Source organism: Sylvia atricapilla, chromosome 7 (assembly GCF_009819655.1).
Source record: "Sylvia atricapilla isolate bSylAtr1 chromosome 7, bSylAtr1.pri, whole genome shotgun sequence".
Classification (NCBI taxonomy): Eukaryota; Metazoa; Chordata; class Aves; order Passeriformes; family Sylviidae; genus Sylvia; species Sylvia atricapilla.
Window position 1 is genome coordinate 27433547 of NC_089146.1, and position 27581 is coordinate 27461127.

The 27581-nt window shown below is 40.9% G+C and overlaps 2 protein-coding genes across 2 annotated transcripts in view; one reads left to right on the forward strand and one right to left on the reverse strand.

The window, feature by feature from the left end:
- The window catches only part of HSPBAP1 (HSPB1 associated protein 1), a 39389-nt gene extending 37714 nt beyond the window's left edge, over window positions 1-1675 (reverse strand). The window contains 4 exon segments of the mRNA XM_066323087.1: window positions 1274-1333; window positions 1336-1421; window positions 1423-1469; window positions 1472-1675. Coding sequence (XP_066179184.1) covers window positions 1274-1333; window positions 1336-1421; window positions 1423-1469; window positions 1472-1627 — 349 coding nt within the window. The 5' untranslated portion in view covers window positions 1628-1675.
- SLC49A4 (solute carrier family 49 member 4) overlaps window positions 1613-27581 on the forward strand; it is a 70113-nt gene continuing 44144 nt past the window's right edge. The window contains exons 1-2 of the mRNA XM_066323081.1: window positions 1613-2068; window positions 21471-21564. Coding sequence (XP_066179178.1) covers window positions 1741-2068; window positions 21471-21564 — 422 coding nt within the window. The 5' untranslated portion in view covers window positions 1613-1740. The remainder of the gene's footprint in view (window positions 2069-21470; window positions 21565-27581) is intronic.

Genomic DNA, 27581 nt, shown 5'->3' on the forward strand with positions numbered 1-27581 from the left:
TGCCACTAGAACCATGAAACCTCCACAATTACTACAGTTAATTGAAAAACGTTCAGAGAGAAGTACTTTTTCACATTGTTTACTTCTGCAAATAGCAGCACTTTGTCTTTGGATGAATGCCAGCAAATCACTTAAATTACAGCAGTAACATATCCTTTTTAAATTGAAAGAACATTTTGGCATGGGCTAAACTATGCTGAGGTGGTAATTTATGAAAAATACTTAGTAAAATGGGGAATTAATCTTATTTGGAGCCCCAAAGCACTACCAGAATATACATCAGTCACGAGAAAGTCTGAAACACATTCTATGTTTTTACTCTACTTTTGTCATTACAGCTATATACAGCAGCTTCAAATGCTTGCTGTATGTCCCCCCATTATCTGTGTGTGAATTTTATTTTTCCTGAACTTTTGTAGACAAAATATAATTTTCTTTTGATCATAGTTCCGCTGATTTCAGTCAGCATATACTTCCTTTTTGTACTTTCAGTCTAAGAAACTGAGCTGCATGGAGTAAACAAAATATGATGTCTGTAATGTTCTGAGAAGAATTTCATGGGAGTCTGTGGTTTTGGCTGCAAAATTGGGATGAGGGCCACGTGTGAAATTCAGCTGTGCACTGCCCAGCACAGCAACAGTTATGGCACTGACACTGGACCTAAAACCAGTCGGTGTGGATCCCACCGTTCAGCTCTCCCCGTTTAATTACACAGGCATTTATCAAGCCAACTTCCAGACTTTGTGACAGAATGCCTAATCAAGCCACACTGAAATACCCAATTTTTTAGGGAAGATGAAGCACTGTGTGGCATACGAGCCATTAATTTTATGACAAGTGCAGATGGTCGATATACGGATAAATTCTCACATAACCTAATCAAATGAATATGTACTTCAATCTATTTAAATGATAACGCTAATGAGCATAGTGTTCCCCACATGATGGTATATTCACCCGAATTATTATAAAATGTATTTCAGTGTATGTTGTATCTGAACCCCGCTATTTTCTTCCTCCCAATTCAGACGGTGGTTGATTTGTATCCACCAAAGCAACACCATTTCCTTTTCCCTTTGAAAGGATCGATACCCGAGGGATGCCGTGCGGCAGCAGCTCCCTGCGCGAAGGCAGCACACGGGGTGAGGGCCGTGTCCGGAGGAGGAGCCGATGGCGAGGCTCGGCGGGCCCGGTCACGGCCCCGCTTCAGCCGCCGCTTCGCCCTCCCCACGTCCGCGCTCGGCCCGGGGCGGCCGGGGCGAGGGGCACCTACCCGGAGCGGGGGAACGGCAGCTCTGCGCCCCGGCCATGCTCCGGCGGCTGTGCCCGCGGCCGGCTCGGGCGGGCCTCGCTCGGCGCCGCCTTCGGCAGCGGAAGGGGCAGCGCGGCCCGGGAGCCGCGGCGGGGCGGAGCCGGGTGGCGGCCGGAGCTCCCCGGCCCTGCCGGTGACACCCGGGCGGCTGCGCCTGCGGGCCGCCGAGCTCCTGCCCCAGGCTCCGCTCCCCGCTCCCCGCGGGGTGGCGGCCCGGTGCCTTCCCCGTCCCGCACGGCCCTCCGCGGCGCCGGTTCCCTCCTCCCCTCGCCGGCGGAGGAAGGAGGCGGCCGCCGGCCCTCCCCGACCGCGCATGCGGCAGTGGCGGGCCGGGGCAGCGCTGCCGCGCTCGGGGGCTGAAGTGTGGGTGTCCCTTCCCCCGGCCCCGTCCCCTCCTCCGCTGCGGGCCCCGGGCAGCGCCCCCGCAGATGGGCCTGGGCTGGAGCAGCGCGGAGGAGCGGCGGCCCCTCCTGCCGCCGCCGCCGCAGCAGCCGCAGCCGCGGGGGCCGGCGGGGGGCCCGGGGGGGCGGCTGCCGCCGCTGTCGGGCCGCGTGTACGGGCGGCGGTGGCTGGTGCTGCTGCTCTTCTCGCTGCTGAGCTTCGCGCAGGGCCTGGTGTGGAACACCTGGGGTCCTATCCAGAACTCGGCCCGCCTGGCCTTCGGCTTCAGCGGCTGGGACATCGCCCTGCTCGTCTTCTGGGGGCCCATCGGCTTCGCGCCCTGCTTCTTCTTCATGTGGCTCATGGATAAGAAGGGTGAGCGGGGCCGGGGGCGGCGGGGCCGGGGGTTCGGGGCTCCCCGACCCGCTCCTGAGGCTTCCCCCGGGCCAGGCGGGGTCGCCGTGGCCGTGTCCCCCGACGCCGCTGTCCTGTGGCCCGTGAAGGGGACGCTGCCGGACCGGGGACACTCGGGCCCGGTGGCCTTGGCCTCTAAAAGGGTTGACTAATACTTAAAAGGCATCATGACTGCTGTTTTGAGTACTCTGCCCAAACGCAGGCACGTCAAAGTCCATACACGAGGAAGCTGCTTTAGCTAAGCGAAATTAGGGCGTCTGACGTCGCAGGTGAGGTCTAGAGGAGCGTGCTCCAGTCCCGCGTTGCCATCCGGCTGTTTGACCTGGAGATGGTCGTGATTTCTGGCTACCGGCAGTTAAACAAACACGTGTTGATGTTTGGATCAAGTAATGTCACCTCAGGCTGGCCATTGCATCTTGAAACAAGTTCTTCATTTTTAAGAGCAGGCTGGACATGATTTCTTTTCATTGTGCTAGGGAGGTATAAAAGCAGGGAACACAGCAAAATGGTGCTTTTGTGTTTCAAAGAGGAGTACAAGGGAGAGTTTCCTAATTTGTGTTCAGGCCGCTGCATCTCGGTACTAAACTTATGAAAATGGTGTTTGTCTCTGGAGAACTTCTCCAGGATCTTCGTGGTTCCTCTCTGGTCACCCAGGGACCATTCCACTGAGGTCAAGTACCTGTGTTGGCAAATTTCAGCTTTTGGGCCTAAATCCACTGGACGGATTTCTTTTAATTCCTGTTTAAACAGACCTCTAAACAAGAGATAGGCGCCAGTGGGCCCTTGTGGCTCCTGATCCTGAAGTGCCATTACTCTATTTATTTAGGAATTAATAGGTCATTTGTGGGAAGAGAAGGGCAAGAGGAAGGGAAAGTGAAAGCAGGCAAGGAGAAAAATTGTATTTGAGAAGGCCTGTCTCAAAACTGGAATTGCTTTTTCTAAAACTGAAGAGGCAATTGGGGAATAAAATTTATTGGGCTGAAAGTATATTCTTGAAATGAGTCCATGGTGGCTGTACATCCAGTCTTCTCTCAAGCAGTTTAGACTTCAGTTGGCAATATCTGTCTCAACTGATACATAACAGTGTTGTTAATTATCTTAAAATTAAAGTAAATTAATTTGGTTTGTACAGTGAAGACTGACTGCTCATGGCATGAAAAAAATAAAGGTAAATGTGAACCTCTGCTTAGAGAGCTGAGTCTGTATTTTTAGTTCTACATTTTTTATGAAGTTGATTCCTGAGCAATGCAAAATAATACTGGAAAAGTTTTGGACTAACTCATGGGAAAAGAAACTTTAGTATTTTGTTCTTTTATAATGTGATTAGTAGAGAAAATTTAGTATTTTGTTCTTTTATAATATGATTAGTAGTGTAGTTGTGGGATTTCTTGGTTTCAGGTATAGGTTGTTTTGATGAGAGTATGTATACAGGTTTTTTTCTCATTTCTTAACTGATTGCGTTGGAGGTGTTTGTTTGTTTTGATTCCCATATTTACTGGAGGTGTGGATATGAACAACTCCTTTGCTCTTGGTTTGTTGCTTTCCTTACTGAGAGAATGTTGGTAGGTAACCTGAACACAGCATCTCAGCTCATTTGGCTGTGTGTAAGGAGGTCATACGGGCACTGGAGCAAGTTCTTTCCTGATCAGGAGATTTTGTGAGGGCGCTGATTGTTTTTTGGTATTTGTTTCATGCTGTTTTCTGAGTCTGGGTGATTACCACTAAGAATGTGGTGCTGTTCAGTTTGGAAGTGGTGGTGGAGTCCTGCTACTTGGCTCATCATGGAGCACAGAGGAGGGCTACTGAGCCCCGAGTCAGCCATGGGGCACATTTCCACTGGAGGCATGTTGTGGGGAATTGCCTGCTCTTTGGAGTACATGTGGTCCAGGAGGATCTTGACTCTACTGCTTTGAAGCTGTAAAGTTGGTTGAATCTGATCTTGCAAGGGCAGTGTTTCACTCGCTTGCTGTTACACCAGATTTACTCTGGAAAAGCTACACCATTTACTCTTTGACTTCAGTCATCTGTCACTGGAGTTGGCTAGTAAAGGAGCTGTCAGGGAAAAAATGTATCTGTGAAGTGTCAACATGTAAAACCTGGCAAGTATCAGAAGTATGACACTGTAGATGAGGCATGTCAGAATCCGAGAGGAGATTGTGCTCTTAGGTAGTCCTATACTTCACAGTCAGAGGTAAATCTAACTGATAAGTAGCTGCCTGCTGTCACTTAAGTCTGATTTTGTGTTATGATGCTTCAGAAGAAGTTCAGAAGTATTGGTATTTTTGATTTTTGGTTGTTCATTGCAGTACATAGTTCACAGCATAAATCTGTATCCATACCAGACTACTGTTGTGCATTCTGTGCACCTGCTCCTTGTTTCAGTACTGGTTGTAAAGGTTTGGTCACTTTTTTCTTCTTTTTTTTTCCACTTCTTAACTAATTGGAAGCTGAGAGAATAAATATTCATGAATAGGCATGTTAATAGTTACAAGAAGCATTTCTTGGATTCCGTGATCCAGTTCCATTATAACTATTCAAGCATGGGGCCCTCTGAGATGACAGCAGTGTTTATTTTTAGTGAAAGGTGTGCTAAATAAGCTTTGTTCTTCACTTCTGTCAGGAGGAGAGGACTTCCTCCCTCCTAGGAGGGAGGAATTAATTTTTTTTGTTGTTTTCTAACCTCAAAAATTTTATTGGCCTTTGTGACCTTTTTCCTTCTGGCCTGCTGAGGGGATGTCCTGGATTCCTTCTGAGGGCCTGGTTGTAGCCAACCCAAGCAAGGCAGCTGGGGAATGGCAGGAAAATGTGGACTGGGAAAGGTGTGGGGATGATGTCACTTCTGGCTCCCTGCGGAATACTACTGGCAGCTGTATACCTCCCTAGATGACCTAGGAGGGGTCTTGGTGCCAGAAGCAGCATGACCAGAGTCTTGGTTGACTTAAGCTTGTGTTTCGGTGGATCTGTAGGGATCACATTTTATGAAGTTGAGGATGATTTTTCATCAGGTCTTCACAAGGCTTGAAGGTCCGAACAGGCTCGGAGAAGATGTGTTTTGAAGGGTGTTCAACACTATTTTAAAGGGTCTTTGAAGCACTGGAGGAAGCCTAGATTTAGTCCATGTCTCTGTAAACGGTGTAAATTGAAAGCTACTTTATATTGTTGCTAAGCTCTTGTCCTTCTCAAAAATATATTCATTTTCAGATGCATAGTGAGGTTCACGTATCACAGCTGAAAGTTCTTTGGGGAATGAGCTCTGTTCCTGTTCCTGCCTCCCAACTTCCTCTGGCTAGTGGAGGTTTTAGCCAGCCCTTGGGCAGCCTTGGGGGTTTCCATGCACCTTGGTTGGGGGCTGAATAAGGACAGTGATGGCATCTGTCATATTTCTTAGTCCTGTTCTGGGATAGGTGCATGTTGAAAATCAGGAATTATATTTGCGTGTGTAATTTTTGAGTATGTGCCATTTTGGGTGGGTTTGAAAACTCTCTCCTATGTGTAGGAATAGAGGTGTTGTCTTGGTTGGTTTCTTAGTTAAGAAAGGTGAAAAGATAGAGGGTGCCATGGAGCCACACGTCTTATTTGGTGCACTTTCTTTAGCAATAGGATTAGAGAGTCCTTGTTTAAATTGCAATTATCTTTAGAGATTTAATAAGGCTGAAATTAAATGGGAAATTACTTCAGTATGCTATTGGATGGACCCTTGTTGTTTACTTGATTAAAATTAGCTACAATTCGTCACATGATGCTCGAGTGTTTATGTACATTTTGTGCCTTGAGTGTTTCATTTCCTAAGAACTGTAAATACGAGCACACAGGACTGTTAGGATGTTTACATATCTAACTTGAAATCAAAAGCTTACATATTCCCTGGATCTGGTTCACCAAGGGGGTTTTCTTAAGCTCCTAGTTACAAGATGAGACCTAGAAGCAGTATATGTCAGTCTTCATTATGTTCCCATATAAGCAAGAAGAGGCAATGAAGAATGAAATATTTTATGATAGTTTACATTAAACAAATTGAGTAGAATGGTGATATTTTTCATTAATTTTTGGAATACAGTGAACAGTTTTATATTGAATTTGAAGATGAGACATATTACTTGTAAAAGTGGAATGTAATCTATTTCTTGGTGTTTTTTTATAAAATTATATGCTTATGTGGGTTGCATAGACAATCTTAGTAACTTTATTTTGCTGAAATTAAATTTACACAGCAATGTTATTCTAGTGATTGCGTTATGAAGTAGAGAGAAAACTTCAATAATCAGATTCTGGTTTTAATCAAGATTGGCTTGTCCATTGACACCATGAAAATTTTTATTTGTAAGAGTAGTTATTCCTTTCCTGAATACCAAACTCTTTATTTTATTGCTGTCTCCTAAATAATGCATCTTGGTTTCCTTCTCTGAGATGTTTCTCTTCCACCTGGGAATCCTGAGATTAAATCCTTTAATGCAGTCTGACAAAATTGTCATGAATATTGAGTAAAAGTACTAAATTTGACCTTACTAATATAAAAATGTCTTAACTGTTCCCCATATAAAATAAACTACACATGATGTATAAACAGAATTGTGCATGGCAGCTTTCACGTTTGAAGTTCCTGGATTGTCACTTGGTGCTACCTGCATACACTGGTTTTGGTTTCAGGGGACCTTTGGATACCTCCACCTCACATACAGAGTCACTAGGACGGAAGAGAGGTGACTCCAAGTGAACTTGTTTTCTCCTGAGATTTTAGTCTAGGAGGTGTTTGTGAAATGCCTTTGGGTTTATTTTGAGAAATGTGGAAGTGGTTACAGAGAGGAAGCAGGTTGTTGTTCTAGAAGTCGGTGAAAACATGAATGGCCAAGTGAATCCAACAGGCCAGGAAGATTTTCTTAAGTGTTTCCGTTGTGCTTGGCATTTCAGAGTCTTTCTCTGTCATTCAGGCCTTTGGACAATAGAAGTGTAAATTGGAACATGTTACTAATAACTTAGAAGAATTGCTGCAAGTGTAGTTGCTGAAAGGTTCCATTGTTGATATAGATGGATTATGTGAGGTACTTTCCATGGTGGCACTCACAAGAAAATGCAAGTTTTTGATGGAAGTATTCATAGTTCTGTCATGTCACAGATGCTTAACAGAAGGACAAAAGAGGTAACTTGTGAACATTGAAAGTCTGAGAATTTTCACCTTTGGCAAGGAAATGCATTTTCATTTCCTTTTTGTCATGATCTCAGAAACAGACTTTTCTTATCTCAGATTCATGACTGCAAGATGAGTGCCCAATATTTCAAAATGACCAATTTGATAATTCATGTGCCAAGTTCAAGTGTGAGTCTTACCTAAAAACATCTGGGATAAGACTTGGTGTAAGGCTGTAAGACTTTAACTCAGTGAAGCCAAAAGGATTTACACACTTCAACAGTAGAAGAAGTTTTTAGGCATTCTGACTTAGGCATTTTAGTACAGCCTAAAAGAAATAACCCGTGGGAAAACTTACTGATTTAAAACTGAGTAGAATGGCAAGGGAGCAAGTAAGAAAGGAAAGCGTGATGCAGAGATTAGAGAGTAGCCTCATAATAAACAACTGGTTCTACTTAGTATTTATGGTGTTAGGATCCAGTAATTATGAGTATTAGAGAGATCCCTCTGCTCAAATTAAGGTGCAAACGAGACCATATGTCCAAGTCTGTAGTATGGATTTTATTTAACAGTAAATGTGAGGTAGAGAGAGAGATAGAAATAAGAAAAAGAAAGGGAGAAAGGGAGTGACAGATTAAGGAGAAAGGTATCACCACCCACAAATCCAGACAACATCTCGTTGGTCCTCTTCTTTTTGTCTTCTCAGTAGTGAGGGTCCTGAGGTCACTCCAGACTTTCACCATTTATACATTTTAGCAAACAAAGGAACCAGTGCTCATTTAGCTACACAGGTTTTTTATTCTTTTGGTTAAATGATTCCCTCTCTTCCAGTGCTAATTAGTGCCATGCTCACTCTTTCTCTTCTTTTGAGTTGGTGGGCTTCCCATCTTAAATGGATGGGCAATGGCCTCCACCTGCTGGACCCAGTCAGGACTGATTTTGAGCCCAGTTGTTGTGTTGGCTTTCAGTGTGGATTCTTAGTGTTTATTACCAGTGCTCTTCCTAGTCTGAGATAATCAGAAAATAGTACCACCTTTATCTTACCTCAAGTTCCCATCAGGTTGCATAACTTTCCAAATTTCCAGGAATTCATGGAGTCATATTCAAGGGGGAGGGGCAGGATGGGGAGCTTGGGGGTCGTAGATGAGCAGTTACTTCTTTATACAGTTTGCCATAGTGGGCAAACTTGGTGATCTTAGAAGTTTTTCAGGCTATTATGACCTTTATGTCTCTTACAAATGGCAAAGGTTTTAACTCCAACAAGAGCACCAAGAAGCTCTTTCTGACTGAAAGTTAAATGTGAACTTAGGGCTTCAGCTAAGAAAGGAGCAGCAGGGAGAATGCCTTGACTCATGAGAAGTGAAAGTGCAAGTATTTGGTGAAAATGCAAGTGGTTGATGCACTTGAACCAAATACAAAAGGAGTTTGTAGGAAAATACCTGCTTTACTGCAGTCTGTGTCTCTCATCCTGTAGACATCTACTGCATGCTATTAATGATGTGTATTTCATTATCTTGTAAGTGATACTGATCCACACCTATCAAATCCTGTGAAAAGGGATTAATTTTCCTAAGCTAACAAATCTTGGAAGAAATGAGATGAAGTGTTGCTTTTCATGTGGATAGATGAAAGAAGCAATTAGAGAGCTGAATATAGGTAAATCCCACTAGAGCAGGTATTTGATCAACTTGGTTTTACAAAGTTTATTTGGATGAGTGCTGGTGTGCATATTTGTATAGACATACTTTTGCTCTATATCATCAGAAGTAAAGAAAAAGGAAGACTGAACCAAACTTGGTTTTTGTTGTTTAATTTTACATCCTGTGCCTACATGAATGTGCACAGAGTGTTTGTGCAAGTGCTTCCAGAAGTGAGGACTCATTAGAGAATTGATTGGCCCACCCTCCTTGGAGTCAGGCGTGGTGCAAAAGTCCTCTTGATACACGGTGATTAGCAACGCAGAGTGCTTTAATTACCGCTGGTGAACTGTATTAACTTGAGGCTCCTGCAGTTCCTCAATAGCGATGCTAACTTGATTCTTAGTAGCGCTTCCCATACCTCCTGCGGGGCCAGGTTGAGTTGAAAAGCATCAATAATGGCTGCAGATAGATGTCCTCTGCCGAACCTGGCTCTTTCTGTTGGGTGGGATTCCACCCCAGCTCTGATTGCTGCTGTGTTTCCATACCTTCTCCTTATGCTGCTCTCCTATGCAGCTGCTGTGCCCTTTGCACTGTTCACACAGGTCTTTGCGGCTGTGTAGGGGCACTGGGACAGCTGTTTAAACACCACATAGTGAAACATATCAGGAAGCTGCCTGCTTGATTTGATACAACTTTTCCATGGTGGGAAGTAAAATAATTGTATTTGCATATAGCTCATGTGACAGTAGTAATGGCCATGTTTTCTGGGGATAATGCTTTTAGGCTTTGGTGCACTGTACCTACAATCACAGTGAAGGAAGAACTTTATGTTGTGGGTGGCAGAGCACTGGAACATGCTGCCCAGGGAGGTCATGGAGTCATGTCTCCTCTCTGGAGACACTCAAAATCCATCTGTGTGCATTCCTGTGTAACCTGCTCCAGATGACCCTCAGCCTTGGCTGAGGCTAGAGGATCTCCAGAGGCCCCTTCCGACTCTAACAATTCTGTGATTCTTTATATAACTTGATATACCTTGATGTTGGGAAATTGATGAATAGGGGAATAATTTACCAGTGTAAAATATGATCCCGTGCTTTTCTTATGCAACTGCTAATACAAGCAGAGTTAAAGCACTGAAGCATCCCTGACCTGAGTCAGGACACAGGTCCAGATAGGAAGATATTTTGTCAACGGAAGTTGACTACAGAGGGTGTAATTCCAGGGCAGCTGTGCACTGATACCTCCATTGTTGTATGCTCACATGTTTTTACTACTCATAATGCTCTCTTTACCCAAGATCTTTCTAATCTGACTGCTTCTTCTCTACTTCCTCCCTCACCTGTCTTGTGGTATGCTCATCTTGTCCTCCTTATTTTCCTCTGGTCTTCACTCCTCTTGGTTGTTGGGGAGTAGGAGAGGTTGGATACAAGAAGCTCAAAGGAGTGGGAAAAGCCTGTGGATAGATGAGGAGAGGGAGAGAAAGGGAGAGTGTGGAGCAAGGTGGTGGGTGAAGTATGGGAGGCACAGATGCAGAAATAAGATCTGGAGCCGGAGAGCAAGATGTGCTGGGAATGGGAAAGGTGGAGAAAGGAGTTGAGTAGGAGGCACAGGGAAATGGATACTGCGAGGGGCAATAAGAAATGGGACTGAGGTAGCCAGCAGCAAATGGGGACGGGGCAGATGCCTGCACACAGTGTAGGTCAGCAGCGTGGCTTTGTGAACTGTCTTGAGAGGTGCTTTGAAAACCAGGAGCTGGGAATCTCTTGGGACACAACTGACCTTTTTTGCCTTTTCTTATCTCCGATAAGATCCCGAGATTTTGCCTCTTCACAGCCAAAGCTCTGAACTCTGCCTGGCACTGTCTGTTGTCAGCCAGAGGGTGAACTGGCCCTACCTTCAGCCCTGCCCTGAGGTGTGGTGGGCCACAGCCGCCTGCTCCCTGCAGGATTCTCGGGGCGCTGCTGACGCACAGGAGGGCGGCTGTTCCTTCTCGTGTGGCTTTGGTGCTGACGGATGTTGCCCCTCGTGATGGAGGCACCGGTGGCACGCAGAAGAGGATGTGGCCCCTCTGGCTGGTGTCTCTCCCCTCTTGGAAAGCCCTGTGGAATGAGACAAAAAGTGCTAAACTACTGTTTTGGTCTGCAATGCCTTGCTGCATTTTAAAAACATTGAAATTTTGCCAGTCTCCTTTCTTCTGGGAGTTTTTAATAGTGTGGCAGCCATGCTGCATAAAGGTAGTTGGTACAAACTTTTATAATGTGAACGGCAACAATAATTTCTCTATTATCAAATTCCCCTGGGCTTTCTCATAGATTTTTGTTATGAAAAGTAGTAAAGTACTTAGGCAAGTTGTATTGTATTAATTTTGCTAGTTGTATGTTTATACTGTATTTGTAATTCCAAGCTATTACTTTAGAATTCTAATAAAGAGAAAAAGAGTAGATCAGCTGTTCTGCACAAGCTGAATCTATTTCCTTTAAAGAAAACTGAGGCTTTTCTTCAAAGAATTAACATATTTATTTTTCCTATCAGAAGGAACTAAGTATGAACAAAGACCATTTTCACTTGGTAATGCTGAACTAACCCCACTTTACTGATTCCTGAATTCTAGCAAAAGCATTACACAACTGCATAAACAAAATAATTTTTATTCATTATTTTCAGCAGACATTGTCTTTAGGAGTTAGTTTTGTGCTAGGTTTTAGCACTGAAAAACAAGTCTGAAGCAAACAAAAATGAGGTTCATTACTTGTTAATAAAGTTTGGATATTTTCTGCATTGCTGATTTTTCACCTGTGCTTTTTTCCTGTGGTAAGAAATGCCTTGCTTGTGGGAAAGGAGCCATGTAAATCAGGCATATTTGCTTGCCTTTTCAGACTGGTGAAACAGTGCATAACACAGGTCCTGAAATAATCTTCCCTGTTGTGAAAATTTGTAGTCTGACACTGTCAAATGAAAAGATTTGGTTTGTATAAAATATTTGTTTAAAAACACCCAAACCCCCAAAACCATATTCAGTGCTGAGAATAGCAGAAGTAAATTGAAGGATTATGATGTTTGGCAGTTGTTTCATTATTTTAGAAGTTTTCTTGCAGAGTATTTGAATTCTTCCACTGGCATCATGGCATAGCCTTAACTGAGCTGACCAAAGACTTGATAAAAAAATCATTAAAGAATTTTTCAGTTAGAATTATATTATTATGTATTATAAATAATATATTCCCAGTGCCAGGGAAATTGTGGCTTGCCCTGCCTTTCTCCTAGTGGTGACAATCAGAGCTGTTCCATCACTTCCTGCCATAACTTCAGTTTTTTAATGCTTCTCACGTGCATGTGCTGTTGTAGCTGTGCTGTAGCTGTAATTGTGCTGCAGGAGCTTGTGATCAATGCTCCAACTTCCTCAAAAGCTGTAAATTAAGCTTTCTCATGCAGATTTTTAGTAGAGAGGGCTTTTTAAATTTTCCTGTTGTGGAGCTGGAGAGCTGTGACTCAGCCAGAGGGAGTGATGTGTTTTGAAAGTGAGAGGTGTTCTGCTTTTTGCAAAGAATGCTGGTGTTTTTCTGGAATATAGGACATCAAGTATAACCACAGTTAAAAACCTTTTTGTTTTACTTCTTTATTTGTTGATGAGACCCATCCCTTTTAAATACTTGAGAAAGGTGGTGGTGTTATAATTTTAATTATTCACATGAACCTTAAGAATTGATCAGGACCCTTAAAAAATATGATGGGTTTAGGACTCATTATGGTGGTGCAAAAGATGTCTTTTAGAATGAACTATGTAGCTTAAATAGTGCCGGATGCATTTTAATGTTGAAGTAACACTGAAACTGTTCACACAGGGAAAATTTGAAACTCACTCCAGTGACCTTTTGTATAAGTCACAAGACCCGCATGGATATTACATCAGTGAAGCTCTTGCAGCTCTTTATTTCCCCCACTCTCAGCAGGGATAATAAAAAGGAGGAACCTTGCACTTAGGGTCCTGCTTAGCAGAGGCACCAGGCAGTATTTAATGTAGCTGCCAATCCTTGCTGCACGGTTGCTTCCTAATACCCTGTTGAGCAAAGGCTTCTTGTGTACTTTTCTGTCAACTTGTTGGTGGCATCCTTTCTTTAGCTTCAGAATTAGTGAGGAGGCTTAGCCCCCAGCTGCATTACTGGCCATATTTGTCAGTGGATCTGCATCTCTCTTTATGTACACATTAGCAGGTGCCATTGTGTAGATTTAATTTTATCAAATGGCAAAATGGATTCAATGATTCACCTGAATTTTCATGTTTTGTTGGATACTGGTAGTGTTGAGAGGAGAAAGCAGCTACCTGTGGTGAGAGAAGAAAGAACAATTCATAAGTGTTTTTAAGTGTTTGTTAACATCACAGATTTAGGAAGTACTTAAATAGCTGGTTTTTGTTGTATCTGCACTCACCTCAGGTGAAGAGAAAACCAGATATAACAGACTTTCTAATCCTAATGGTGAGACTGGCTCCTGTTTCCCTGTGTTCATAGCCTGCATAAACAAGGCAGAAAGCAGGGAAAAAAGAGAGAAAGGGGAAGCAGAAGGGAAGTGGCCTGCCCAGTTTCATAAGGCATGTTGAGAGCTGCAGGTCCTGCTGCCCCAGGGCAGTACTCTCCTCTCTCAGAGATGCTATGCAAGCATTAAGAGAGGTTCATTGCACTTGAATTAGTTGCAGATAAAGTGGATGCTTTCTGCAGTAAAATGTATAATAACAGTATTTGGCTAAAATAATTGGTCTCCTTTGAAACCAAGAAATGTATTATTAAAGAATAGGAGATATTCTAGTAAAGGATCTAAAACTGATCCTAAAATCATCGTTTTTGATCTTCAGGCAAATACCATTCAGCTCAGCACTTTGTTTATCTGTTCAGGTAAAATGTCAGTCTCTGGACTGCTGAATAGAAATTACAACACTTGTATAAACTTGCAATGCAGATTTCTAATTTACATATTTTGCCATTTTTCCCCATTGTTGATGTTAAACTGTTAGGATGCTTCAAAATCCTTCACTGCCATGTGAAAGAAAGCTTCATTACTTGTAAGCTGCCTTTTTGTATATTCGAAAGCTTAGATTATGCCTGTTCAGTTCTTAAAAACAGGACTATTTTATTTACATTACCAGACTTTTAAATCGCTGGACAAACTCTGAAATACTTGCTTTGTATTTACAGGTGTAGTGGGTCACCAACCATGGTTAAATCTGTGGTAGTGGAGCCAACTCTGTAAAGAATTTGGGTCATTAAGTTTGTAATAACTAAGTGTAGAGGAGTAGAGAGCAGGAGAATTAAGTGATACTTTCCTTGACATATTTTTAGAGATTGATTATGTGCTTGCCTAATATGCTGGGGTAATGTTGAAAGCAGTATAGGTCCACTGTTCACATGGGCTTGGCTTCATCCATGCAAATGAGATAAAAGCACCCTGCAGCATCTTGATGTGGTTGTTTTAGCTTCTTTCTAACAGGTGCAGTCAAGTTCTTGTATCTAGAGTAAACAGAAAAACAAGGACTTTAATATGGTATAATGAATGTTGGGGAGGGGTATGTGTGGAGAAGAACAAAAATAACTTAAAAACAAGATCAATATTTACAGTACAAACCAAAACTGAGCCATGCAATTAGAGTGTGTACTTAAATGTCTTGGTTTCTTTACAGTTGGGGTGCACATTAAAAAAAAAAAAAAAGGCAGCAGCTCAGGAGTTGCAAAGTGGTTGTGTGATTGTCATAATAACTCTCAGTTGCATTCTGTTTAGTTTTGTTTCTCACAATTATGTTCTGTCAGCTTCCATATCTGTTTTAGTGATTGTATGTGTTCAGTCATTTCCCTCAAGATGAGCGCCTTCTTTGTGAAACTCTAGACTAGCTAAATTTTGTGCTTTGGGTCTCTGAGCTATATTGTGGTTTTTTACAAAATTCTTAACTAAACCCAGAATTTGGGAGGGATACTCTCCTTACAGGGATGCACGTGGCGATGTTTATGCAGAGTGCATGTTCTTCATCTGAGAGGTACTGGAAGAAAGAAAGCATCTTGGCCCTCACGCTTTCAGTTTGCACACAGCCCTGCTATGTCTGTCCAACAAATGCCAGCAGCAGAGATAACTTTGTCTTTGGGTCAGATCTGTTGTTTGCACCCGTCTGTCTTCTGATTTGGCAGGGAATTAATTCCCTGTGGGTTCCCCCCCCAGTTGGCTCTACTGAATTTCTGACACCAATGAGAAAGTTTGTCCAAATTACAGGCGCTATTTTACTTCAACTTGTTTTGTTTGCTTCCTCAAATTTAAATTTTGCAAGTAAATCAATTTATATAGAAATATCAAACTCCTGCTGATAGCCTTGCTGTTAACTGGGCAGCAATTGCTGACAGATTCTGTTGCAAAAGCTGTAAGATACTATAAAGAGAAATTGCCCCTCTGAAGATCGTTACCTCCTACGTCTACATTTCAAGAAGTTTCTAGTACGTATTTCATCTGGGCATCTCAATCTGCCAACTGTTTATGTCAGACAGAAATTGGAGCAGTGTCAGGTGGAATCTGCCCTGCAGCCCTCCACTGAAAGGTGGATCTGGACTGTGTTGTGGATTAGTACTGGAAAAGATCTTGTGCCCTAGACAAGACTGAGGGTTGAAATGTAGCTCTGGGTTTAATTTATTTTAGACAGGTTCTGTATGATAGAGATTGGTTCTTACATTTTGATGCCTGAAGGATGCTGTCACCTGTCTTGCAGAATGTTTAAATTGAGTTAGTTTCATTTTCAGTCAGAAAAATACTCAGGTCCTAAATCTTTCCAGTTGATTGTGGGATGCTGTCTCGGCAGTGCCACGTAAAGCCATGGGAATGAATGGAAGCACTTGGCTTCAGATTATTTTAAAATCAGAGGTTTGAAATGGGGTAATAACAGAAGCATCAGCATCAACATCAAGGACCCAGGGAGAAAGGGAGGTCCAGGGTGTGCTTAATAGCACCCAATGATAGAAGCAGCAATTAATAGCGCCAGTGGTATCTTGGCCATCAAATTAGGAGTAGAGCATGGTGTTAATGGTGCTGGTAACACCATAGTGGTGGGCTCAGTCACTGTATGGCCATTCACTTAAGAGTTAAACTCAATCCCTTCCACCTCAGACTTATCTGTGACTGTGTCATTTTGGATGAGTTACATATGACCTGGCAGTTGATCTCTCTTGCATAGTGTTTGTATTTGGTTCCTAATTTTTATTGATGCTGTTTTTGAGAATGTATTTATTTTCCACTGAGTTTCCAAACAAAATTTATGCCACTCTGCAATCAAGTGCCTTTGTGGAATCCAAGGAACCCAATATACTGACTTTTCAAGTTTATTCCATGTGTTAGCAGAAAGACTGGGACCACATCTCAGCTATGAAGTATATTTGCATCAATGAAAAGGATCTTTACTTTTGAAAATTGTATTGCTTGACGGAGGGATGCCTCTTCTGAAAGAGGATTGCCACTTATCCTCCTTAATGACTGTCATCAATTTGGCAAAGAGCAGGCACAATGCAAGTTTTATTCACTGTGTTTAGTAGAAAGCAGATTTTTTTTTGTATTTTAATCTTGGCAAAGATAATTGATGCTATGAGAGTAAATGTTGCAGCTATTAGTATAATTTTGCTAGAATTACATTAAAAATACAAAGATTTCTGGAGGATGGCGTTTGTGTGCAGTGCTTTCAGGATTCCCTGATAAAGGGAGCTGTTTAATTAAGCCTTTTTAAAATTATAGCTAAATGTATAAGCTTATATTAAGAAGGGAGAAAAGCCTCATCATATGAAACAGAGAATTGGTATCCAGGAAAGAAACCCATTTAAAAATAATGCTTGAGCAATAAGGAGGGCATTTTAATAAGATATAAAAACAATTCCATGTCCAAAGAAAAATTGTGGAAGACTAGGAGCTCAATACTTTAGTTACTCAACCTAAATGTGAAAGGTTTTTTTAATAAGTTAATATTATAGAAGGAAACATGCAGGAACTGTAGTTTGTTTTGTCCAGAAGGGCAAAACAAGAACTTCTTTGAATTTGCTTTTAATTGGAAGGAAAAGCACAATTTAATGGTGAATTGTTGAAACAGCTGTTGCAATTGGTGAGTTTTTAATTTCCTGGTGTGTGTGGATCAAGACAGTTTTCTCTTAGCTAGATATGTTCTAGTCAAAACAGTAGGGAAGTTAAGCAAATGCTCTCAGTTCGGTGTCAGAAGGGACCATTCACACTTTCAGCCTGGTTTTTAAAAACTATAAAAAAGTGCAGGAGGCTGATGTCACTTGTTTCTACTCAGAGCCTTGCTGCACTTGGTATTTGTGAGAACTGATTTTAGTATCTGCAGGGGAACCCCTCAAATGTTACAGCATCTAAGAGCAGGGTGTGTGAGCTCTATGAGGGAAATCACTGCTGCTGTGCCAGGAGAGGGGCTGAGTCCAGCAGCCTTTCCTCTGGCCAAACTTCTATAAAATAAGGAGAAGGGTGGAAACTTGTCTGTTCTGCTCATCCAGCTGGGATTTCCGCTAGGATGGATGCTTCTTTGGAGGGGGGAGCCTGCAGTCAAACAGTGTCCGCTGTGTGTGATGCTCTGAGCTAGAAGAGGCTTGCTTGCAGTGCTCTGTAGCAGTAGTGGGGAACCAAGGCACTGCTGTGCTGGGCTCAGGTGGGGGAAGCACAGGAAAGAGTTAATCACATTCTCCTCGTGAATGACAAACTAATGTATAAATTGCTGGAATGAGAACAACAGCATCTTTTGTTAAGTTTCTTATTAAACTGGGCATAATAATTCACTCACTGGGTTACAAGTCAGTCATGTGGGGGGTGGGGGAATGCATTTTCTTTTCATATACTTTGAAAAGCAACTTGAAAGTGAGGCATGCTGGAGGGGTTGTGTGGGATCAGCACCCACATTCTGGGTGTTGCTGTGAGGGAGCTGGAGAGCAGCTGGGTGCCACTGGCAGCTGCTGCCCCCTCGTTCCAGCATGGTGGGGTTCTGCTTGTGCTCTCTGTTGGGCTGTGGGTGCTGGGGGATTGTGGCTTGAGAGTTTGTTAAATCTGTAAGAGTAGCCAGAGTTTGGAGACAGTTGTTTTAAAAGGAAATCTGAAACAGCAAATGCAGCATTGACTGCTGAAGTCATAAAGCAGATGGTGTTAAGAGCCACGGGAGGGTTAAACAGTTGAACAATATCGACTGTTACACTCGTAAATGATAATTAATACAGCTTTTTTTATTGCTGATTCAAATCGCTTGGATTTTTCTGTTGCTGTCAATGAGGTTTGGCTGTTCTAAACGAGGCCACGGTTTGCTCAAGAGCCACTGTCACCTGTGGGGCCCAGAAACCTCCTGCAAGACCAGGATGGGAAGGACCAGCTAAGGAGACAAGGTGTAGAGAACACAAAATTTAACCATTGACAGGAACTCTTGTTTAAAGGAATTTCTTCCCCTTCCAGCCATGTGTCAGAAACCTCTGACAGAAAGGGATAGAGACTGAATGATGGATTTTAAGAAGCTGTACCCTCCTCCCTCCCTCCAATTACTGCTTGCATTTACGGGGTAGAATTAATGAAGTTAATTACATCTACACAAAATCTCTTGGTTGAGTGAATTACTTAGATCCTTTAAAGTAGAGACATAATTTTCTGCAAGGTTCACAGGCTGTGTTTCAAGCTTGGTTGGTTACTTTGGTTTATAGTCCCCATGATGCATGGTTGCTATCTTAAGCACTCTGGGGTGCACCTTTTAGAATAATACAAGATGTCAAATTCCATGTAACAACAACTGCAGCATTCAAAAATACTGAAATAAATAAAAATACTGGTTTTCTAACAAAGATGAAAAAGCATTAAAATGGGAAGCAAAATAACAGGGTGAGGTGCGTAGAGGGTAAAACTATATTGTGTAATTAGCAAAGAAAATGTCTAATATGCTGCTTGTCTGACAGTCTTTTGTTCAGTATGATGTCATCATTTTCAACATGCAGCATTAATGAAGGAATTTTCAGGGGTGTGTTTACATGTTAAGGTGGAAGCAGGAAAAAAAAGACAAATAATAATCTGGGCAATCAAAACATTGTAAAGATACACCTTACAGTAAATAGTATTCAATATTAGGACTTCAAAGAATGGAGAGATCAGACATACGTGATTGTGAAGCACTAACAGATAATTTTACTTTAAAATTGCCTGACATGTGAGGTTGACGTTAAAGATAAGCCTGAATTTAGGGCTGGAGGCAAACTTCAGTGTCTAATTAATTTTTCACCAAATTGCATTTTGGGTTTTTTTAAAAGGAAATTTTTGTGCAGATTTAATTTAAATCTTTCTTGATTTGTATATATTTTGGTGTAGGAATTTTCTTAAAAAATTGAAATCCCAACAGGAGTTTTTTATATGAAAAAAACCCTCATTTTGTGTCTTGTGGTGATTTAAACTTAAATTTCTGTTTGTCATTTACAGCTGTGTCCTGAGCTTGCCACTGGCTTGCATTTCAAGCAGGGCCCCATGAGCAGCACCTTCCTTGCTGTCCTTGTCCTTGTGTCATTTGAAAGGCAGAATGCATTGTGTTTTGTGAAATGTAATTCAAAAAGAGCCTAGTTTACATGGAAAATAAGGTGGTGTGTACATTACTAGAGCTTTCCTGAAAATTTTCAATAGCATTTCCTAATGGAAAGCTTCAGGTTTTTCAGAGAAAAGAATAGTATTTCAATTTTCCATCAATAAAATTCCAATCCTTACTGCATACAAATTTTCATTATACACAAAAGCAGTGGTAAGAAAAATTAATTTCCAAGGATAAAAGGCAAAAGCATCATGTGTGCAATCCAGATATGCATAATTGCCCCCAGCACAGCACAGGCAGTGTGGTAATGTGGAGTTAAATGTCCCATGAAGACTCGTGGTGGCCCAGCAAACATAAGAACATGAAGATTTTGAACAGCCACATAAATGGGTATTTATTTTGGGCTTTCTTTACACACTTGAAAAACCAGTTTAACAGCAACATTTGCTGGTTGAGCACAGAGTCAGGCAGCTAAGCTGGGGGAGGCATTGGGAAATCCTACCAGGAAAGAAATATTTTTGGCTGATGGTAGTTCTCCAGGGCGTATGGGATGTGAGGTGTCCTTCGGAGTCACATCACTGCAGCTGGCATTCCTTGTGTTAATGACTGAGCCTTACCAAAGGAAGTCTCACTTCCATTTCAGAAAACCTGTAACTTACCTTACTAACTTATTTTTGTTTGGCTTGTCTTGGGCTACACTGTTTACTAGAGAAACTTAGTTTTGGTTTGGTTTGTGCAGTGTCCAGCACCAGGAGTTGCATAGCCGTGAGTGAGGTTCACTGAGAGCTCTCACAATATGAGCAAAATTATGTCTCACCCAGTAAATTCACATTTTACTAAAATACATGGAGAGAAAATATTTAATGCAGCTATTGCTTGAATTGTACTGATCACAGGAGTCACTAGGAAAGAGAGCACTCCTCTGAAAACAGCCAGCTTTAGTGAGAATCAAAGTCGTTTGTTTGATAGGTGACTTATCATAGGACAGATTCTTTTACCGTCTGTATTTTGGGTAATTACTAGTTTTACCTAAATGTTAGAGGTATTATGTGTTTGTCATCATTAATAATTTTTATTGTATTCTACTAAGAATATGGAAGCCTTTTATTTTCTATTTGTTGCTGTGAAATTATTTCAAAATTTACAGCTTCACAGATCCAGACTCTGTCTGTGATTTTTTTAATTGTGAGTATTTATGATTGTGATGTTTTGCAAGATTCTGGAGCTTAAGCCCCTCAGCTGTCACTGTTCTCTGCTACTAATGGAAACACCTTAACAGCAGCAAACAAACTGCTGGCAAAAGGAATTGCAGCACAAAGATAAGGTTGTTTCTAATCTAAGTGCTTCTCAGTTGAAAATTGTATAAGGAAAAAACACATTCAAGGAATCAGTCAATTGTGGCTTTTTTCTAATGTACAATATTTACAACCTCTGACAATTTGAGCTGAGAGCAGCAAAAATCTGCCCTAATTGCAAGGACTGCAAAAAAATGCTCTCACTTTTTTTTTTTTTTCCCCCCCCTGAATAAATGATTGTTTTTTTGGGATGAAATGCATATCTGCGTTATGAAAGAAAACAATAACAGCGCTGTGTCTGTGCTCATTAAGTGGTTGGAGAAGAATGATCAAATCCAGATTTTTCTTTGCGTCTGCCTAGATTTCAGATAACACAGTAGAGCGTGTTTGCCGATGCCTCTAGTTCTGAAGGGAATGTTGTACATTTTGATGATACTTCTATTACCACTTTTCACTTCCAAGAATGTCTGTAAAGATTTTGGATACACTCCTGTGCATTACTATGCCAGGAGTAAGCCTTTGTAATTTTGGAGTGTAAGTGTAGAAAATAACTCAGGATTTCATAGTGTATCTGGAATTTATGTCAGCACCAAAGTGCTTATGATCTGAAAGAAATGTGAGTTATTTCTGTGAGACTGCATGTAAATACACATATATATGTATATATATTTAAGCAATGTTTCTTTTGCAACATTACTGATTTAACTTGTAAAATACTGTTGTTTTTTCATCTTAGGTCTGAGGGTAACAGTGTTACTAACATCATCCCTCATGGTATTGGGAGCTGGCCTGAGATGTGTTCCAGTTTCAGACATAGAAATTAGGAAGAAGTAAGTGAATTAATTACTTTTAACATTCATATTTTATTCTTTCTGCTAATATAATTTTTACTGCTACTTCGAAGAAATGTTAGTACAAATTTTCTGTATGAAGTTGATAAACCAAATGTTTGTTGTGTGGCTGTGGGTTTACGTGCCTCTTTGCTTCTTAAATGGATTTTTCTTGTCCTTCTTCTCCATTGTATCTGAAGATCAGAAAGCCCTTTACAAGCTCAAGTTAATTTAATCTCACCCCATCCTGCATAATTAATATTAATCTGCTTTGCAAATAAGGAACCAGAGATTTAGCGAGGTTCAGAAACTGGCCTGAGATCACACAGGGAGCCATGCCTCAACCCCCCAAAATATGTAATTTATATGCAAATGTTAAATAATTAGTTCATTTTCTCACATTGAATGTAAGGAATTGTGCCGTGAGACAGATGAATTTGTGCAAAATGGTTTTTTTTCATGTAGTCTCTTCCAGTCAGTGTTCTGAAGTAGCCTTGTACTTTTTCTGTAGTTAAATGATTGTCTGCTGTATACATGCACTTCACAAATTTGTGATAGAAAGAGATTCCTTCCTAAAAATCCCACAAACCAAACAATTTCATTGTTCCATCAACATATCCTGAATCTGGGAATCCTCATTAAATACAGGAGTGGTACTCGTTTTGTACAGCTAGGGAATATGGATGACTTGTTCACTTAACTTTCTTTTGCCTCTCAGTGTGAAGGAGGTGGGAGTATGCAGGCATTACTACTCTTTCTTGCTACTTTAAAAAAGCAGTAGCACTGGTTCTTTGCTAGTTATGCTTGCATAATATGTAAACACTAAGAAAAGATCTTACAAATAAAATATTTTATGTGGGTTGGGTTTTTTCCTTCTTGAATTCTAGTCAGCTTGAATTTGACCACGCAGTCCTGGTATTACTTTAGCAAGTTGTTTGGGATTTTTGGTTTGGTGTTTTTTTTGTTGGGTTTTTTTTTTTTTTTTTTCCTCCTTAGTATTGCTTAACCTGAAAATCAGCTTGGGAACCTTTTAAGCTAAGAAGGAAAATGTTTGGTGTGATGTTAAAAACTGATGACTGGGTACCATGGATAAAACAAAGAAAGAGGTTCAGAGAGACAACTAAGAATGTAAAAAAACCCCCATGAATTGTAAAACTAGCCCCGATAAGTAAACTAAGAGCAGAGTGTCAAGTAGGGGGTATGCGGTTTCAGTTCTTGGGTGCCCAGTGAGCATATAAGGAAGCAGTCAAGGTGCTCCTGGTGTTGGTTGCCCATTTTGACAGGGTGTTCAAGGACTCTCTGAGCAGGGCAGGCTGAACTAACCATATTGTGCAACCCTTCACAGTCACCCTTTTGAGGAGAATGCACTGTTTTGGTGGCCAAAAAGAGCTGTCCTCACTTTACCCTTGGTTTACATTTTCTTAAAATGTCAAGGGGTGCTTGACCTTCAGTTTGTTCATTCTCATCAGTCTTGATGAAATGTGATGTTTCACATAGCTTTTCATTTATGATGTGTGCCAGGAGATGTGCTGCCCTAGGCTTTACCAAAACAAGGATCAGGACTGTAAATATCTGAGAAGATGAAAATTCCCAAGTAAGATTTAGATGTGAGGTATCATTTGGGGAGCGGGAAGGAGAGTTTCCACAAATTGTAATTACCTTTAAACAGGGTTTTCCAGTGTAGCTGCAGAGAGCAGGCCTAGGAAAACAATTAAAGGAGAAACATTCAAGGTACAAAGAAAGACTTTGGACTTTATAGAGTCTGATGAGTGAGATGTATAAAACATGATGTTAAAATTTTTTGAAAACTATATGGGGAAAAAAGAGTATGAGCAGAATACTGATGGAAAAGGTTAATAATTTCATATATTCATGCTGAGAAAATATATATCATCTCCAGCTGAAACTGATAAATTTCCCTGCTTATCCTACTCCCCAAAAAAGAAATTTTAAAGAATTGTAGCTCTATATGAGGAAGTAGCTTGATCTTTTACTCACTTTGACTAAAAAAATCTACCAAGAATTAATTATGGTGAACTATGTGAAGCAAAATAATGGTTTTCAGTGAAGTTTCTTGAGACTTTGTAAGTAATTGTACAGACCATATGATCTTATACCACGTAACTTGCATTATTTTGTGGGTTAAGGCTCAAGGCCAGTTTTCATCCATTATTTGAAGTGTGATACCAAATAAAATAATATTTTTGAAATGAGCATTATTGCTTAATGCATTAGCCACAACTGGCTGAGCACCAAATTATGCACTTATTCTCAATGTGTATATGCATTAATACAACAATTTGAATGTTACAGAGCCTGTCAGAGGGACGAGATCACACGCAAGCTAATTGGAAGTATTTCAGAAGCCAGTGTAACTGGAATTTCTTTAAATGCTTTTGCGTGTTTTGTAGTGTGTTCTTTCAGTCTGTGAGTAATCTGTGGGAATATGCTGAAGATTTCCATGGGACAATTCTGTCAGAGTTAATATACATAAAATTATAATAATGTTCATAAGGTTTGTAAGGCTTAGAGTGGAGGTTTTGTACTTTGTAGCAGTCTCTGCTCCCTAAGCTCTTGTGATTAACATTAAGTAGAGTTACTAAAGCCCACCACCTGTCAGAGCAGGCATAGACATAAGGAAATCACTGTTAAGACTGACATTTAATCCTGGCTGCTTTATGCCCCTTATCTCAAACAGACCTGTAATATCCAGGTGTATTCTTAAGCCCCTTTCTAGTCTATAATTATTTTTTTTTGGTTGAAGTGTGTAATATCAGACTAAGACCATCTCCAGTCCTCCAAGTCATGTTTTAAACAGGGACCTTAACCTCTCTTTTCAGTACATTTGATGCCTATATATATGAGGGAAAATTCAAGTTGCACATTTCAGTGTGTCTCTTGAAGCAGCTGTGAATTTTCTGTGGTGAATTTTTGTTCTCTGCCAGTGTGTGACCTAAAACTGTACTGGAAATCCGTGCCAGAACTGCATAAATTCACTGCAGGCTGAAGTGGGAGTACATGGTGAAAATGTCGAAGTGTGAATTTGCATGTCAGATGGAGGATCCATCCTTTACATGGACTAATAAATCCCCTCTCATGTACACATATGCTTTTACCTGTTTTCCTTCCCAGCTCAGTAACCTGTGAGGTTAATGAGTCTATCATACAGACAAGGACATAAAAAGAATTTTTCTCATATACCATGCACTTCTGTGTTTGTCCAATGTGCCAATTATGTGACAGAAATTTGACTTCTAAAAGTAACCCTCTAAACTATTATTCCTTTCTAAATGTTACAAAAACTTCATTTACCACACCTGGTTTTTTAGTTCACAATTAATATACATTATACAGAGCATAAAAGAAAAAAATATGTCATCAAATTGTATATTTTTTTAATCATCTTCCCTTCCCTGGAGGGTACAAGAACATCACTAATGCTTTTTTCCTGCATTTTGTCCAGTCCTTTCCTTTCTGACACCTGCTTGTCACTGAGTGAATATTTTCACTGGACTCTTTTAGGACTTGATTCTTTTATCCTGAACATTAACATTACTGGGAAGCCATTTTTTTATAGACAAAATCAGAGTTGTGTTTTTCCCTCCTAATAGCACTTCATATTTATCTCGTATTCTGTGTTTAAGAATAGATTTACATACATCTTAGGTCTTACATCTAGGCAAAAAGCTGAAACACACACAAAAAAAGGGAGATAAAACGATGAAATCAGCCCACAGCCATAAATCTTTGGCTTTTAAGACCGTGTGATGTAAGACTTCTTAAAATGTTTTGAAAGACAGGATAATTAAAGACATGGAAGTAAAGGATGTAACATAATTTGTCATTTGTATTGAACACATTAATTAAGCAATTTATTAGAACTTGTTATGCTGTGGGCTGGTAGTGTTTGTCCTTCACATTACATTTCACAACAGAGAAGTAGTTATTGAGGATCTTGAGTCATGGCAGTGAGAGGATGCTCCTTGGCATTAAGTACCATTAAAATGTTTGTTTGGAATCCAGCAAAGTAGCACAGAGAATTACAGTGGAAACAGAGTGATTGTTTACACAGTCATTTATAGGAGACACAGCAATAGCTGGTAGATCCTGTAAATGGGTCTTTTTGTTAATATTACCAGTTCTTAGGATTTTGAATATTTCCCTTGCTCTTAGATATATTGTTGTGATCTCCTTTCTACGTTTGAAGAGTAACTTTTAGCACATTTTTGGTACATTTTGGTTCTATTAGCTAGTTGCAACCTAATTTGTATTTTACTCTTGTCAGACTTACCCTTTAATAATTCCACATTTTCCCCTTTTCTGTCTCTTAAAAAGCTAAAGAATTAATGGGATCATCTCATTATTTGTCTCTTCTGATCCTTAGGCTGCCATAAGCCACCATTGTTATGTATTAAAAATGCAAAGGGGCGCCTCAGAAGTTATTTCAGTAAAGGAAAGACATACTAGGATTCCCATATTCCCTGGTAATATTGAACACACTCCAGTGCTCAGAAAACCCCAAACAGCCCAAACTGGAGCATCTGTGGAGAAGAGGAATTAAAGTGTTCTAGGGAATGAGAAGAGCCTGTTAGGAGAGGATGGTAGACAAATCAGCCTGTAAGAAATAAAGACAGAGTGTGCAGAGTGCTCTGTGCTCCCTGCCTCACTGGGGAAGAGAAATGAAAAAAGGATTTAATCTAAGAGAGGGTCTGGGAGTAGAAAGATGAATAAACATACCTGTTTGTGTGCTGTAGCTCAGCAGGCAGAGGGGGAACACGTTAAGATTGAGCACTTTGCCTAGTGCTGATGGTGCTGGTTTGTGCTGCAATGCTGGGGGAAGGCTGAGTTGGGTTAATCCATGGCATCAGAAAAATAGGAAAGTGGGGAAAAAAGGAAACAGGTCATTCATGAGCAGGTTCACATGGGGAATATTTATTTGTTATGCCCCTGTAACTTAACAGTTTATCTTGATTTTATTACTTCCACCAGCTTCATCTTGTACGCAGGGTTTACTTTTTAACCTCTGCTCCAGAGCATTTGTTTTAGGTGAGAGGTCCTGTGAGTTGTTCTTAAGTGGTTATGATTTTTTCCAGCTTTGCTTATTTGTTGGTGGCACTGGGGGGGTGATTTAGTGTCCCTCTGGCTGCCCAGTGGTCCTGCCTGCCACTGCTCGAGTCATGTGTCCTGTGATACACCAGCAGCTCCTGATCAGCACTCGGGGGGCAGCCAAACTGGCTTCTTCTTCAGCTGGATCAGCCTTAGGGGGAAAAAAGAGATGACTTGACAGTTCTGGTCATAAATGCTCTTTTCCTTTTGCTCCTGTCCTGGACTTTGGCCACGGGACTGTGGGTGTCATCCATCTGTAATCAGTGTGGCTGCTGAATTAGCAGTTTACACACCCTGTGTAAATCCTTGCAGTACATTAAAAGAAACTCCGAAAGGGCTTGGTATTGCAGCAATATTTAGTGAGCAGCACTTCTACAAGGCCTCAGTTAGTGCAAGCCTGTTCTGGAAAGGAAGAGAATTTATATTCTCTATGGGATATTTAGCTTCGTCTCATATAATGGCAGGTGGTATCCTTAACTGTAGAACACTTTTAATTTTTTATCATACTGAGCTCTTTGCCTCAGTTTGTGACTCATATTATGGTGGCTAATTTCTGTCCTTATAGAATTCATATTAATGAAATTTATATTGAAGTTGCTGCATTATAATCAAAACACCCTCTTGCTCTTTCACTTGCTTAAGAAAAATTATTCTATTTAAATAGGTCTTGTTTATTCCATTCCTTAATTTGCTGCATCTCCTGTATGCTCCTACTCTTTTACTAAAAAATCCTACTTAGGACCTCTTTTGTACTAAGTAATCTTAATCAGTTTTCTCCCACAGCAGCCCAAATCACAGCCAGTCCTGGTGCACTTCCCTGATAATTTTTTTCAGTATGTTTTGCCTCATTAGCCCATAATGTAATTGCCTACTTCGTGTTTACAATGTTGTGTACTTTGGGTCTGTTCATA